Source organism: Alexandromys fortis, unplaced genomic scaffold (genome assembly GCF_014885135.2).
Source record: "Alexandromys fortis isolate MF-2015 unplaced genomic scaffold, M_Fortis_MF-2015_v1.1 scaffold_102, whole genome shotgun sequence".
Lineage (NCBI taxonomy): Eukaryota > Metazoa > Chordata > Mammalia > Rodentia > Cricetidae > Alexandromys > Alexandromys fortis.
Genome location: NW_026067984.1, coordinates 1,991,714 through 2,008,858, shown reverse-complemented (window position 1 = coordinate 2,008,858; position 17,145 = coordinate 1,991,714). Strand labels below are relative to the sequence as shown.

At 40.0% G+C, this 17,145-nt stretch overlaps 1 protein-coding gene across 1 annotated transcript in view; it reads left to right on the top strand.

The window, feature by feature from the left end:
- Positions 1 to 17,145, top strand: part of Glrb (glycine receptor beta) — a 60,385-nt gene that overhangs the window by 27,574 nt on the left and 15,666 nt on the right. The window contains exons 3-4 of the mRNA XM_050158753.1: positions 8,192 to 8,298; positions 9,882 to 9,949. Of these exons, the coding sequence (XP_050014710.1) occupies positions 8,192 to 8,298; positions 9,882 to 9,949 (175 nt within the window). The remainder of the gene's footprint in view (positions 1 to 8,191; positions 8,299 to 9,881; positions 9,950 to 17,145) is intronic.

The window sequence follows — 17,145 nt, the reverse complement described above, 5'->3', positions numbered from 1 at the left end:
AGGATCTTAACCTGCATCTGTCTGGAGTGGGAGCATCATGGCGACTCCTCCTAAGCTTCTTTCTCCCAGAATTCTCTTCTGTCTACTCCGCCTACCTAATTTTCTGTCCTATGAGGGCCGAGGCAGTTTCTTTATTATTAACCAATGAAATCAACAGATAAGATACAAGACCCACCTCCATCAGATTCCTTCCCCCTTTCTCCTCTCTGGGAGCTGGAAGACCATCCAGGAGTATTTTACCAATAAACTTAGACTTTTAATTCTTAATTAGCTTGGTTTAGTTTGCTGTGTCGGTGGAGAGACTTAACCTTTAGCTATCTGCATTTGTTTCTTTTTCTTGGAGAAGTCTTCCGTGTGGGTGTGTGTCATTTAGTAGCTTTGTTTCCCAGAGTGTGAAGTTTATAAGGGCATGTGGAATGATGGCCAATGGGTACTTCCATAGTAGCTCTTAGTGCTTTCACGTGGCAGAATCCTGCAGAAGAACCAGGTGCAATGGTACCTTCACACTCTTTGTCTTTTGAAGATTTTTATATGTGTGTTAACCATTGGGGGTAACACATCATATCTCCCTATTCCTAATTTCTGAATAGGATACTGACAACTGAACAGTGACAATTTGTTGTAGGAAGCTGCTTGTTTATTCCCAGCTGCTCAGCCCCGAAATAATCACACAGAAATCATATTATTTACAATACTGTTTGGCCAATAGATTAAGTGTAGTTCTGGATAGCTCATATCCTAAATTAAACCATCTCCAGTCATCTGTGTATTACCACGAGGCTGTGGCTTACTGGGTAAAGTTCCAGCATCTGTCTCTGGTGGGGCTACATGGCTTCTCACTGACTCTGCCTTCTTTCTCCCAGCATTTAGTTTAGTTTTCGCCACCTACCTCTGTTCTGCCCTGCTCAGACCAATGCAGATTCTTTATTCATTAACCAGTAAAAGCAACACATAGACAGAAGGACCTCTGTAACAACAGTTCTCCTGACATGAGCATTGATTGGTCACAGCCTTATCATGTGGGTCCCCTTCCATCTTGGCATACTGATCAATAGGCTACCAGATAGGTCTCTGTCCCTTCTTTTAAAATCTTTGACTTTTAACGCATGTTTTTTTTAATATTTTGGATTAGAACATTTAGAGATTGTGAACACCATTGGCCCCAGTACTTTGAGACATTTAGTGGTTTTAGAGACGATACCAGTTTCTTTCTTTATGTTGCCCAGAGTGTCAGTGTGATGCTACAGATTGTCATGTTGATTGTTGACTCAGTCTAAAAATGCCAGAAATTAATTTTGCAGATAGTTTATCAAAAGTTGCTCCTCTGAAGTCGGTGAGCCCAACTCATTACAGATGGCCCCTCCTTTTTCTGACTAAATCTGATGGACATAACGTCAAGAGATTTATCAACTAATTTTCGTCCTAACCTGACAGTTTCTGTAGGAAGGTCATTTCTCTGAAGTTGCAGGACTTGTTTTAGGGGTACACAGGCTCCCCGCCCCTCGTAAGTCTTTCAACAATTGGCTGAAAAGTTTCCAGCCATTCTGTAACTGGATGAGGCTTTGGGTCAAGTATCGTCCATTAACAAATACCAGCTGCTGGTGCTTTTCATTTGCATCTCTGGCACTTGTAAATTTCTTAACCCCTGAGTTTCCTGCTTCATTGTTCCCAGGAAACACTGAATACTCTCTTAAATACCTAAGCTTTGCTCTTTCATTCTGAGCTTGAAGTCATGTCTACAGTTGCCTAAACACAATGTCAGTGTGTTTAAGAAATGAGAAATGTTCCCCTAGGCGCAGGCATTGGAAGACTTGGTCCCCAGTTGGTATCACTGTCTGGAGAGGCTAAGGGGGAAGTTTGTCACTGGGGCTGTTAAAAGTGTACAGCCCCTTCCGGCACAGTCTCTTCCACCTGATGCACTTTCTTAGCCTCCTGTTCCTGCTACCAGGTCTACTACTAGGTGCTTTGCCTCCCTGTTGTCTCTCTGGAACCATAATGCCAAATAAACCCTTTCTTCTATAAGCTGCCTTAGTCATGGTGTTGTATCAGAGTAACAGAATAGATTATTTTGTTGTTGTTTTTTGTTTTTCAGGACAGGGTTTCTCTGTGTTGCTTTTGGAGCCAGCCCTGGAACAAGCTCTTGTAGACCAGGCTGGCCTCGAACTCACAGAGTTTCTCCTGCCTCTGCCTCCCAAGTGGTGGGATTAAAGGTGTGCGCCACCACCGCCTGGCCACAGAATAGAAATTAATACAAGAGCCAAGTGTACGATGATGCTGGATGAAGAGCTTTTTATTGACACCATAACATCATGTCTCTGAGTTGAGGCCATGTCCGTCTCAGCCTCTGCCAAGTGGGTAACTAGGTCGTTGTTACCTGCAAACTTGAATTGCTATAGACTGCCTTTGGAAACCTTGTTCCATCTCACTTCCAGGGTCGTGAGGAGGAAAGTACAGGCACTCTTCTCACATGCATCCCTATTTCTCTGGCTCCCCACCCTGATAGGGTGAAGCCGTCTGTTCTCTGGGTGTGCTGTTGTAGTGTGAAGATACAGGAGGCTCGCTAAGCTGGTCTGGTAGGATCAGTCTCCAGTGCCGTTCTCACCTCAACTCTCTCATCCCCCCATCCAAGGAGACTACCAGGATGCTCAGGCTCAGCTGCATCCTGTGAGGAGCACACCTGTGTCAGTCAATTCCATGGCTCCAAAGACGCACATCTTGAGGCCACTCCTGCCCGGAAGGCCACATGACTCCTATTTCACCCTCCTGGTACCACCAAGATGTCCCAGTCGTTAGATGCCCTGCTTTATTCTATCTTCTCACCACAGGCTCTTCTGTCTGTGCCCATCTTGGCCCAGCCTCTCAGCTGAAACACAGGTCTCATTAAATCCTGTGTGAACCCTTCATTTCAGCAAACTCTGCTGCAAAATCTTTTTCCGTGACTGCTGTTGAAGCCACACCCTTCTGGACCAGATTATCCTTTGGGTTGTTGACTTTACCTTTCTCTCACGGAGGCATCAGCAGTGTGAGATGCTGTTTGGATCCAGGGCGTGGTCAGTGCAGAATTACTGGATAAGTTTATCAGAAACTACAGTTTCGAATAGCATTTTCGAGTCAGAATAAGGAATGTGTCTGTTCGGTTCTCAAAAGGCAAAACCAGTATTGAGTAATGCACACAGCACAGAGCAAATACTCAAAAATTATTAAATGAAATAAAGAATAATGAAACTAAAGGAAAATTATCATTTCGGTTGCTGTATACTTAAGAATTTTAGTTGTTTTTCTGTTAGGAATTGTAGTGTATTGGTGCTTCTATTTTTCCTGCTGCTAGTACAACCTACCTGAGAATCCTTAATATCTTAGAAAAGATTTTATTTAGTTCATAATTTCAAAGCTAAAAGCCAAGGATTGGGCAATCTCTTTCATTTATCCCACACTGATGGTCTATTTGCCATCAATGAGTCAAACACTGGAAATTTTGGAGCAGGTGTATGGTGGAGGTGGGGAGAGGGCTCACTTGGTGAAGCAGGAAGTAGTAGACTGCCATATTTTGGCAGATCACTCCAGGCTGGCCATTGGTAGCCCTGTGTGATGGCTCCGCAGAGCCCATCCTTGAACAGGTTTTCATTGTAAGTTTAGCGGTTGTTTGTAAGTCCTTGTAAGTCCCTTTGAAGAAATCTCCCATCAATCTATAGGAGAAAACAGCCTTAAAACCTGACCAATGTCACTGTTGTCACTGTTTGCGCTTGCATCATTGCCTTTGATATGATTTTTTATGATTTATTTTTATCTTTCTTTTTTTTTCATTTTACATTCCAACCGCAGTTCTCCCTCTCATCACTGCTCCCTAAGAGGGACACAAGGATCGCCCTGGGAAGGGGAATTAGATGACTGCTTCCCTGGAAAGACAGGCTGTTGGTTGTCTTCCAGCTCCTGGTCCCTGTGCTTGGGAAGGAAAAATCCAAGCCCAGGAAGTGGAATTCCTTGCTGCAGGCAGCTCAATGATCTCATCAAATTCTGTAACAGAGGGTCTTTTAGCCTATGTTCCACAGGTTCGAGACCCCCAATTTCTGCTTGTGTACCATTTTCAGAAGTATGTAGCTTCCTTTCATCAGATTTTCATGAGCATCTTACCCAATGAAGAATCACCATGGCCTGTGCCTTCCTGTGCTTTCTTCTTCCTTCATATGTGTGCTTTTGTGCAGGAGTTAGGTCATGTGCAGGTTCCCCCCTTTGACTATGCTTTCTGCCTGAGAAATGCCATACCATTTTTTTTATACTATGAAAAAATTAGGCAACCCATTGGCTAGAGAGTTGCCATTTGAGGAAAACTGAGGCAGTCTGCTCTTGCGTATCTGTTTTAGACTGACCATTTAGAGTAGCCATGTAATGAGATTATTCTACATTAAGCAGTAAGTGGAGCCTCTCTTTAGAAAGAGAATTCTGTGTTTTTCTTTGTGTGCTGGAAAACATTACATCATACAGCCATATAGACTGTCAGGACACATTCTTTGCATAACTTTCCCCCTTAGTCATGACTTTGGTTTAAGTTTAGGCTAGTGAACAATACAGGGATGGTTGTAAAAATTCTTGTTATATAAGAACGCATTTTCCTACTTATTTGATCACTTTGCCTGAGAGAGTTATTTTCTTAATATCATATTTCTAAAGAAATAAACCCTGTTTTGTGATATACTGGAATTTTTGATAGACTGAATAGGTAAAACATTCAAAACCTTAACACTCTGTTATGAAAACAGTTACTAATTGTGCTCCGTTATCACAAATAACACACTTTACAAATAGTATGTGTGTGTGTATGCAGGTGTGTGTTTCTATGTAAACAATCAAATATGCTGCGTACATATTTCATTATGTCTTTTAGAGAAAGTCGCTGCAGTCATCCAATCCCCTCCCCAATTAATAGAGAGTTTTTTTATGTGATTTTCATATTGGTAAGCTAAAACGTATGATTACTATTTTATATGTGGGAGAAAATTCCCTGAATTTACACCTGTGAATATAAACTACTCTTGATTATTTTACATTTTAAAAAGTTTCTGAATTCCTAGCACAGGAAAGATGAACTCCTTATTAAATATTCAGGTCAAGTTGTATTGACACAAGTAACGAAGAAAACAGGGCTGAAAAAGTTTTGGTGTATTCCTATGTGTGTGTGTTTATACTTGATTTTTCAACTGATATTGATGTCGTTTGTTACAATACAACAATTTATTTTAACTATAAGGAGAAATGCAAGTATTTGGGAATAGATACAGTATGACACTCATAAAGTGCAGAATAGGCTAACTTTTAGAGTCTTATTTTTAGTATCGGTTTAGAAAAATGACTGTAGTAAGAGCAATAGAACCCTGGTGGAGCATATGTACTCTAAAGTGTGGATGGTGCTCGCAGGAATTAGAGCAGGGTATTTCTTTGCACCAGTGAAAACGTCAGAGTGGTTCGGTGCAGACTAAACCCACAGTACAAACCCAAAGCTCTGAGGCATGTTCGCCTTTGACGGAATCAGGATTGCAGAAGTCACTGCCAGCTTCCTTCCATGACCAGTTTCAGTTGGCATGACTGTGGGGTCCCTCCTGCCTTCTTACACAGCAGGGCTACCCAAAGTAACCCGATATTAAGGAGTTATTTTTCTTGCTTCTGTTCCTGTGTCTCTTAACAAAGAAAGTAACCACAGTCTATGACCAGTTGGCATTGTATCTTTTTGTTTGTTTTCTCAGTCTCTCTCTCTTCCTGGAGCAGGAGCTATAGACAGCCCTGACCTGGGATTTTGTTGTTCGGTCTAGCTTCAAACTCAAGGTGATCCTTCTAACTCAGTTTCCCTTCTGTTGGGATTACAAGTGTGAGTCACTCTGCCTGGTTTGGACTATGTATTTGTCTATAAAACTAACTTCTTGTGCGGATTGGTTGGAAATGTTGTGTTTCATGAAGAGAAGCTCCTGTTGATTCTGCACTTGAAAGTGTGAGCAATTGCAATATTAAAGTAAAATGTAGTCATTTGGCTTGGACAATGGTAATGAGAAGGTAGATAATGTCCTGCCTACACTCAGCCAGGCTTTATAGGGGATGAAAATTCAGCTAAAAAACTTGACCAAGCTTTACATTTTCAGTATCCATTTATATATCATAATACTGTCTTCATTATTATCATTATTATTTTTTTATTTATTCTTTTTTTTTTTTTTTTTGATTTTCGAGACAGGGTTTCTCTGTAGCTTTGGTGCCCGTCCCGGAACTAGCTCTTGTAAACCAGGCTGGCCTCGAACTCCCAGAGATCCGCCTGCCTCTGCCTCCCGAGTGCTGGGATTAAAGGCGTGTGCCACCACCACCCGGCTCATTATTATTTTCTTGAGGTGTTGATAAACCATCATCAAACTTGCTTACCACGTCACATTGGCCCAACCAACACCAATCTTTTTCTTCTCTCTCTCAACTGAAAAATAGCCTTCTGCTTAGTTAAAGACCTATTTTGTTTAATCAAACAATCCTATGTTTGTCAGTTTAGACTGAAATGGACACATGTGTCTGTTCTCCACCACCCATCCCATACTAGTACATGGATCTGAGCCAGTTAGAACTGGTGGGGAGTGTTCGGTCCTGTTTGTCTAAAGGTAGAACGGGGAATCCGCTGATGGTCCCTTCGTAATCATGGTTTCTGTGTTGTGTCTAGTTGGTGCTCTATAAACAGGTATGGAAGGAAGTGACAGACTTGTCATCAAATGACGCCTTTACTGATTTGTATTACCTGGAATATGATTGGATGGATGAGGCAAATCCCTACAAAGGGCAATGAAGGTTCAGGCTCTTTTAAGGATGGTGTAGATTTAGATTGGTGCAGAGTGGCGAGACTGATTCCATGGGAGTGGACAGGAGAAGGGCACAGTTCGATAGTGGCAGAGCTGAAATTTGGATTTGATTGCCCTAGTTTGTGAGCAAGGAAAAACAAGATGTCCTGAAAGTTCCAAACAATGCAATTAGAGTTAATTGTCTTTATGCCCTCTTTTCTTCGCTCTGAAGGAATGTAATTGTAAAGGATTTTATATCAAGAGACACAATAATAGCATCCCTTAATTGATTCAATAAAGGTATATTTCATAATTAATTCCATTTTCCCTCCCTGAATGAGAAAATCCATAGATAGGATTGAACACTAATTTGCATCCTAATATCCAATTTCTCCTCCCAGCCTCATTCTCCTGAGAGCGCTGGATCTCTTGATAAGGGATGACAGTTGGCTCTAAGGCGGTTAAAATTTTTACTTGCAGTGAAATAGAAAATCTCATTACCTTACCAATGCTCAGATCCCTGGAGGTGTGATATTGGCGTTGATAAGACCATGGAAAAGCAATTTAAGAAATCTATGCAATCTCTTGCACTTTGGGAAATTTAACTAATTGGTTTTCATCTGTGGCTGAATATGTTGCACTTGGAATGATTTCTATCTGAAAGCATTGTTTCCAGCAATTCATTGTCATTTTAGCTCTCTCGTAAACTTGTGTTGCCTTGTGTCTCATCTCTAGTAGCCTCCTGTGTCAGAGCAGAAAGGGCTCACAGGTGTTGAAGTTGTGATAAAAAGTTAAGCAAATTGCATCAAAGTTTGCTTCACATAAATGAATGTGATTCCTCACCACTTCAGGGCATATTTAGACAATACCAGATGGTGGCTCCTTTTAATCTATCTTGTGGTCATGATGGAGTTCTGTTTTGTTTTTGTTTGGGTTAAAAGATTTTTTGATAAAATTTCATGGGTGGTACAACAAAACAAACAGAAAAAAAAAACAAAAAAAAACCAGAAACATATTTCCCCTTGGCTACCAAGAACGTTCCTTTTATAAAATGTGTACTTGAACTACCAATTTAGTCATGACTCATTATTCAGAAGTAATGGCAAAATGGATAATTAGTTAACAGTGAAATAAAAAAAAGCATGGCAGCCTATACTTTTCTGAATACTCTTCATTCAGCTAGTAAATTAATGCTGTTTTTTTTTTTCTTATCATCTTTATACCGATGATTTGGGCTCCGACAGTGTTTGTAACTCTTTATTTACTTCTGTTTGGGAAAGCCCTGGTGGAGTTCTGTCTTTGTTGAGAGAGCCAAGCCTCCTGAAGAAAATGGAGCTTTTGTGTGCTGTTTAGTACTTACCAGCTTTTTCTCTGTGTCCTTTCATTAGTCAGCAGTCACCAGAGGACCTTGCGCGTGTGCCCCCCAACTCCACCAGCAACATCTTGAACAGGCTGCTGGTCAGTTATGATCCCAGGATAAGACCGAACTTCAAAGGTTTGTTATCTGTCTGCACTCCCAAACCCCCTTCAATCTTCTGCTTTAAAACTCAGCTCCACCTATTTAACACCGTGCTGCTAATGCAAGAAGAAATGGGATTTCATGTTAGCTTTTAACTGTCCGGCAGGGTGCTAAGCATCAGAAAAACTTAATGCTAAAAATACACTTTCCTATTAAGGAAACCATAATTCTAATAATTTTATATAGTTAGCAGTTGAAAAAGTGAAAAGGTATGTCCTGTGAATGAAAAGGCTGCTCTCTAAGATGGATTTCTTAAGTACTATGTGTCCCTAACCTCAGTGATTTAAAGATCAGTCTAATGTCTGTTAATAGACATAACAGTTAGTAATTTGTACAGTAGCCATTTACTCAGGGAAAAGAACAATTACAATTGTATGTAAGTTCTTTTATTAGTATTTCATATTTATAAAAATACTTTGTTTGCTCAAAGAAAGATGGCCACCACGTTTTAAAAAATACATCAACTTTGTGAATGCAGATCTCCAGGACAGAAGTTATGATTTCAGCCAGGCAGTCCACTTGTCACAGTTTTAAGGAAAAATAAAGCCACGCTTAAAATAAAAAGCTTTGTGATCTGGTTGCATTTTTGTTACAAAGCTTTCAAGAAATCTTCTTGATAAATTCAGAAACCCTGCGTGAAGCATGCTCTCTGGAAGACCATAATCCTTGCTGTTGGGAAAGGCCAGACATCAGATTAGCATTATAAGGCTTCATATTTTTTCCCCCTTTGCAGAAAAAAAAAGTCTGCAGCTGCTTCTAGTCAACTAGCGTTCTGCAGCTATGTTGTAAAAACAGGGATTTTGTTCATTACCGGAGCCTATTCAGTCACTCTGCCTAGCAGCCGCAGCCTGGGCTGTCACATGCCTACCGCGCATGGCTTCACACCTGTTTCTCATCAGCCGTGCTTATGAGGCTAAAGGCTAAATTCACGTGTTCCCTTTGATAGGCACAATGAGTTAGAAAAGAAAGAAAATTGCAACATTATACCTCGGTTCTCACTCTGTGAACTTCTAAATTATTTTCCAACAGGTCAGACAGAAATCTTTATAAGGGCTCCATTACAAGTCTGATTTGCTTTGTGCTTTGATGAAATAAAATGGAAATCTAGCAGTTATCAGTAAAACTCCTTGAATACTGTGATAGCAATTAATTTAAAAATTTGAAGTGATTAGAAAATGCAAGAAAATTAAACATCTTAAAGTAAATTTTACAGACTAATTTAGTAAGTAATTTACTAAGTATTAAGTTATGCAGGTCTCAATTAAAACACATATTACAGAGTTTATGCAACTGAAAGAGGAATTTATGCAAGTTAAAAAAGAAATATTTCTGAATAATGCATGCCAATAAATATAACTGAATTTAAGTTTCATTTGTCTTAAAATTTATATTCAGAAAATGAAATCAATAGCAATTGTCAACATGTTATATTAAAAACAAAGTTTTTGCATGGAAATGTATGTTTTAAAATGCAAAAATTAAATAAGTATACTATATTATAAGAATTATCACCAAAGGTTTTACAACTGCTAAATTTATTTTTAATTTTTTATTCATAGGTATTCCTGTTGATGTAGTAGTCAACATTTTTATTAATAGTTTTGGATCCATTCAAGAAACAACAATGGTAAGATGATAATTTCATAGTTATAATCCTCAAGCCTTCGGTCAGACGACAGTGGAAACCACTAAAACTGAAAAATATGGAGTGACTGGAGAAAAATGCACGCAGCCTAGCATGGAAAATTACAAATTCCCAGGTTGTGTTAAACAAGACCTTTCAACACCTATGTAATTTTGCAATTCAAATTTAGCCTTCAAACTTTCAGACTTAAGAAATATGTATTCACTCTGAAAAACTGTACGCTGTCTGGGGAAATGTTTTATGTACCTAAACACTCTCTCTCCCTCTCCCGCTTCTCCCTCTCCCCTCCCCCTCCTTCTCCTCTCCCTCTCGTTCTCTCTCTCCTCTCCTGCTTCCAGCCCCTGTTCCTGTGTGAGTGCACACTTGCATGTGCCCGTTGGCCTCTTCAGTCATTCCCCCTTTTTCCTCCTTATTTTTTGAGACAGGCTTTCCACTGAACCTGAAGCTCACTGATTCAGCTAGATTCAGCAAGCCCCAGGCATCCTTCCATGTCCACCTCCCTAGTACTGGGATTGCAGATGTGGACCACTGTCTGCTGGCTTCTTATGTGGGTTTTTTCAGGATCTGGACTTAAGCCTTTGCGTTCATTGTGAACACTTTATAGAGTGAGCCATTGCCCCAGACTACCCCACCCAAGAAGCCATTTGAATGAGAAGCTCGTTGAGACATTCTCCGGTCTATATGAAGTAATGAAAATTCCCAGGAAGCACTCTTTCCTTTTAGTTTTTAGATGTGTGAATTTGTAGGTAACGTTTTAAGTTTGGGGAGGAGTCTTGTTTTCCTTTATGCTAATTTTGAGAGAACTGGGATGACCAATGTGGGAGAAATTATTTTCCTAAAACATGCCTGAAATTCCTGGCAGAGGAACAAGCACAGAGGATGAAGGGGGAGCACTGTCTGTGATCCTGAAGAAAACAGAAGTTGTAGATCCTATCGAGTATGAGTATTATAACTGGCAACCCCTACACACATCTTAAAAAGCCCTTCAGCAAAATCTACGCTATGTTCCTACTCTCAGACGAGCAGGTGTTTGGGTGGTATCCTCTCCTTTTGGACAAGCAAAATACTGAAGTGATACTGGTTAAGTTGGAGGAAAAAACTTTCCTTTTTGTTTTATTTCTTGGGATACTTATATTTTTAAGTGATGCTGGCAGGTTTGATTGTAATGGTAGTAGAGCTACTCCAATATTCTGTAATCTTCCAGAATATCTCAGGCTCAGACTGCGGAAAGAATGATCTAAAGTGGTCACTCCTTCATTTTTAGCTGCAGAGCTGTAGTATTTTGGTGTAATAGACCAACTGTGTTCTGTTTACTTTCTAAGAGGTTTAGTAGCAACTGTGATGGGTTTGTTCTTGTGAAAGTTCATATTTCAGCATATATAAGCTCCTGAGAAGTTGATAGTCATAGTTAGATATATGGTATATATAATGGATACACACACGTGTATATGTGTAAAGAGAGTGAGAGGAGGGAGACAATTATTTAAAAGACTTGGGATTGGATCCAAGTCTCACTTAAACGGCATAGATGTACATTACAGGTCACTAAAACACAGTGTTTTATACAACTCTGAAATATACTGTTATTTGTCACTTAGGAGAAAGGTGTAGCTCTTAATTCATTTCAAAGATGTTTCATCAAGAGAAACTCTTCATTTTCCAAGAGTAAAAGACGGTTTTTGAAAGTGAAAATTTGAGGGTTCTGTTTGGTGTCCTTGGTCTCTGCATTCCATCCCTTTACCTTAGAGTTCATCCTTGGCCCCTGAAACTAATTATAAAGCACTGCTCTCAAGAGTTGGCCTTCTCTTGGAAATATTCTGACTCTTCTTGTTGCTCATCTCGTATCTGAAAACAGGTCTATAAACTCTGGGGGCAGATAATTAAGTGGTCTGTTTTTGGTCGTTGATTTTTTTTTTTTCATGTACGTGACGTAACCCAAGTGTTTGACTCTGAGACACATTTATCAAGTAGAATTGTTCTACTCCTCAACTTGCTCTTATCAGTGTTGGCTTCTTATGTATCTACAAAATTTTAGAGGTTTGTCTTTTGAGGGTGTCATATATTATATACCTTCTCTGGACATTTGCTAAGTATTGTTGCTTATCAGGAAAAGATATACCTCTCTCTTTCTCTCTCTGTCTCTGTCTCTCTGTCTCTCTCTCTCTCACACACACACACAAACACACACACACAGGTCTTCTAAGAAAAATTGTAACTAGACCGACCAGTCCTTTTGTTTGTTTCTTTTTTTTTTTATCATGAACAGTGGTCATAAAAGATAGAGCTGACTTTGGAGTCATTCGGGGGAATTCATACATGGGCAGGAGTGACAGTATGTTAGGGGTGATAGTGATGGCTGCTTAGCGAAAGCAAGCTAATAGAAACACAATTCTCCCCCAAGCAAGAAGCTGGGAAAGCAGAAATATTGGCTTCATCATCATGTTGCTTGCATATTCGCAACAGTGTGATGCTGAATATTTGAGTTGTCACCAAAAGACTTGAACTTGAGCCACCTGTGTCCTTGTTGTGTGACACCTTGCAAACCGGAGAGACTAAAATACAGAGCGGCAGTGTTTTGGCAAGCCTCCTAAAGTTTCAGTGATGATAACTTGTTGCTTGTCTCACTCTTGCAAGTGGCTAGAACAGGTGCTAAAGAGCATGAAATAGCTTCAACGGGACTTGCAGTTTTGTCAATTAATGAACTAGACTCTTCCCTCTGAGAACAATAGAAACCTTAACATTTTGGAAGTCCAACATTTCACCCACTTTTTTTCAGGATAGACAGTTAGTTGTTTATTCAAATCTCAATGCAACACACGGAGCTGGGGTCTGGATAGGACACTAATGGCCACTAGTCAAGTGGCAGACAGATGTGGGGGTGGCTTCTGAAAGGAGAGGGGCAGCTCTTCCCTCCAGTGCATAAAATTCGCATGGCAACCTTTATCAAATGCCCTCAGCACTAAGGAGGTGAAGCGGGGAGGGGGGGGATTCTCCCGGGTTGTTCATTCATTTGTTTTTATTTTGGATGTTGCTGCGTAAACTAAGCCATCTCAGTATCTTTGCAAATTGAAGTTGTGTAGTGAAGGAAGCTCCACAACCATATCAGTCTTCCCTGCCCTGTTCTTATCTCTGTGAAGCTGTACCTTTCTGGCCTGTTGTTTGGTCTCACTCTGTGTCTCTTTATACCGACTTCCAGTGTCTGTGTGGTTTGCTTGCTGCACCTTACGTTGTCCCAAGCTGCCATTACCAATGCTGTAAGTGACAATTGCTGACATTAATAGCGACATCACACAGAGCAACAAACAAACATGACCTCCCCAATGTGAGATTGCCAGAAGGAACGATTCTCTTTCGCTGCGTTCTGTGGTACTGTTTGTGGCAAACGAAGTAAGAGCCCTCAAAGCCGTGAGAAGATTGTCTAGGAAACATGTGCCCTGCAGTCACACCGTTGATACTTGTTGATTTCTCTGTTTGACAGTGGGTTTTCTTAAACAAAAAGCGAACCATTACCCACTGTGGAAAATTGGGTATCATAGCTGATTGCAATAGTCCACGCACGAGCACTGTATCTCATCAGAAACACACAAGAGCTCCTTCATGGAAATAAAAGCCTGTTTATACAATCCATTTTCTGTCTTTAGGCCTTCTTTGTAATTATGTTGAATTATGGCTCTGCTACAATCCGCGGTGTGGTCAGGTTTCCTATGCCATTCTGCTGCATGACTTCCCGTGCTTTTAATAATAGACTTCAGATCAGCCTGGGCAGCACAGCTGTGCTGCTTGTCAAGAGAAGGAAAATCATGTTTGGGATCGACTTAAAGAGCTTATTTTTAATTCCTTCCAATTGCTCATCTTTGTTATTTGATTTTATCTTTTCTTGTATGTATAGATTGAAAATCTATTTTAAATCCATTCTTCAAAGTCCATCTCACTGTACTATTCTTTATATTCTGTTACTGGTTTTCCAGCATAGTATTATTTTTTAAAATAATACCATGTTTCAATTTTTTTTTTTACTTTTTTTATCCTGCTTAATTTTGTTTTCATGTTAGGTATAAAATCAGAAGTTATAAATAGTTTTCCTACTGATTTCTTTTTAAAACAAATCCCCCCCTCTGTGTGTGTGTGTGTGTGTGTGTGTGTGTGTGTGTGTGCATGCAAGTGCTACAGTATGTCTTTGGAGACCAGAGGAAATTATGAGGGAGTTGACTTTCCTTCGTGTGGTTTCCAGCCATTGAACTTAAGTCAGCAGGCTTGGCCGCAAGAGCCTCTGCCTGCTGAACCATATCCCCACTCCCTTGTTTCATTTTAAATTCTTAATCTTCAAAATTTCCCCTGTGGTTTACCATTGCTGCCCCTGTCTTCCATGAGAGGAAAGAGACTCTGGTGGTGCCCATGGACAAGGAGTGTAGCAAATACTGTTAAATTCATAATCTTAAGAAAACGAGTGGCCGGTTCATTGCAGTGGTCACTTGTACCCGCGAGAGATATGATAAAAGAGATATGAAGATCGGAGCATTGATCACAACCATAGTGGAGAAAACATGGATTGGAATGCCATCTGGAAGGACCATGACCCAAAAATCTAGGTCTATACTAAAGCTGAAAGAAGGAGGAAGGAATTATGTCCTCAACTTCTGAGACAAAACCAGCCTGGTGGACAGAAAGCTAGAGTTTCCTGTGGTTATTTTGATATTTTGTCTAAGACATTGAGATTATGATATTTCCCTCCACCACATTTTTGTTTATTTTGTTATGACAGCAAATAAAACATTAATACCTATGTTTCTGAATATTTGTAAATAATACTTTCATGGAAGTAAATCCTGCTGGAGGAATATGTGATCAAACAAAATGTATTCCTTGTCTGACTCTGTGTGCCAAGTCTGTCCCTTGATTTATACTGAGTAATTTCTAAAATATATCCTTAAAGTAAATCATACTAAGAAGTGAAAGGGGATCTATCTAAACATGAATCTTTAAAATTACAGTATCTCTTTGGCAAAGTTACTCTCTTAGTGCAAGAAGGTTGAAGGAGTAGATTTGTCTTTAATGGTTTCAGTTTGGTTTTCTCTGTCTAGTTAGTCATCATTGTCAGTTCCTAGGAAGGAAGTTAAGTCTGACACTTGAAGACTGTTAAACTTCAGCACCTGTCAAGCTACCACAGACTTTGCTTCTTCTCTCCTGTATTAAATAGAAATATGCTGAGGGCTGTCTGAACACACAGTCCCAGCAGGTTTCTGCTTGTTCTCTACCCGCTCTTCAGGTCTTTCCAAAACTCACGTGTGTAAACTAAACACCAGTGCAATCCCATTAAGAGGTAGGGCCTTTAGGGATTGAGAGGGACTTAAGGTGGAGCCCTCAATAATGGCATTCGTACCCACTGAAGGGGACCAGAGGGAGCCCGTTTTCCCATTCCATTTTGTCCATTTGTGAATTGGACAAATCAAGAAGTTGCTTTGAGGAACAGACCTTCATCTGACTTCCAGTCTCAGAACTGTGTACAGTACATTTCTGTTCCTTAGAAGTTGCATAAAGTATCGTGCTCTTACAATAGGAATGGATAAAGATGCTAATCTCAAGCGGTTTTTAGTCTGATGTTAGTAGTCTTAGTGAGGAATTGCAAATACAAACAGGGAATTGGTGCAGGTCTGGAAAAATGTACATATTAATAAAATTAAAATAAAAAGTTCAATAGAACTTACTAACAAACTTTAAAAAGTGGTATTTTTTGAGAAAAATCAGTGAAGTATGAATTTAGAGTATTTAATTAGTATTTTCATAGCCCAACAACTCTCATGGGAAACTTCTGGTCGCACAAAAGCCTGTATTTGGCATCACTGTGGATTATATTTTAAGCAATCATTGACAGAACCTTAATTATAAAGCCGCCAGATGCTGCAATTGTTGGTCTTCATTTCCTTGCATACTAATTTTATTTTTCATCACAATGTAAAGAAAGGAAATGGGTTAACGATTACTTATATGGGAACCAGGTAAAAGTGAATCACAAAAAAGAGTTTGCCTAATAAATTTTCTGAAATAAAGATAAATAGCCCTACTACTAAAATATCATTAATGAAACATAACTGGCTTTAGTGTCTCATTGTGAAATGTTTTATTGCCTTAGAGAAACAGTTTAATTTGAGTGTTAATTGGTACTGAGAATTTGGAGAACATCCATTTTCCAAATAATGAATAATAGTGAGTTACTTACAACAAGCAATGGGTACTATTTGTCAACAAGCGCTTTAAAAGCAATCAAGCCATTCCTCACGAATAACATGCTCTGTTTCTGATGGAAATTGGTTTATCGCAAAATAAGCGATAGCGCTGTAATTATTGTGATGGAGCAATTAAAAAGGAAAAATGACCAATTTCAAAGAAAGTTGGTAGAGAATTTGCAATGCCAATAACTAGTTTTGCGTTAAGCATTAAACAAATGAGCCAGGTGGTGTTGGTGCACGCCTTTAATCCCAGCACTCGGGAGACAGAGACAGGCAAATCTCTGAGTTGGAGACACACAGAGCCTGGTCTACAAGAGCTAGTTCCAGGACAGGCTCCAAAGCAAGTGCAGACTTTTCTCTGTTTGGTCACTCTGAAGAAGTGCAGATCTTATTTCCATGATGTCTTTGTTTTAGTTATGTGTGCATTTTTTGGGTTGGTGTCTTCCAATAAGAGCAGCAGCTTCTTAGCGTCTTTGTTCTTTCTGTATTGGTCTTTGTGCTGTTGTGCGGCACCTAGGGAGTTCAGGCCATGGCATGGGCAGTGTGTGGTATAACTACCATCATCTTCCAATCTCCAGGGCCTATGCCAAGCTTTCCATTTGCACGCCTTTGATGTGTTTCCATTGAAAGCACCTGCCATTGTTCTTCTTTTCTCATGAAAAGCTGATGAGTCACACTCCGTTCTGTGGAATTCCGCACAGTTCTGACTCAGTTTCATTTCTATTTAAGGTAAATACATTTTGCTGGTCACTCTCAGAGTAGTCCCTGGGTCCTCAGAGTGGACCAAGCAGGGAGGAGAGGGACCTTTTCTCCTACAGCCACCCAGCTGTGGACTCAACAAGGGTCTTTATGAAACTTCCTCTTGCCTTTCTCTGATCAGATATCAAGAAGAGAGATTTTTCCTGCCACTTAGATGTTGTGTAGACCTCAAGATCCGTGTCTGTGCACAGG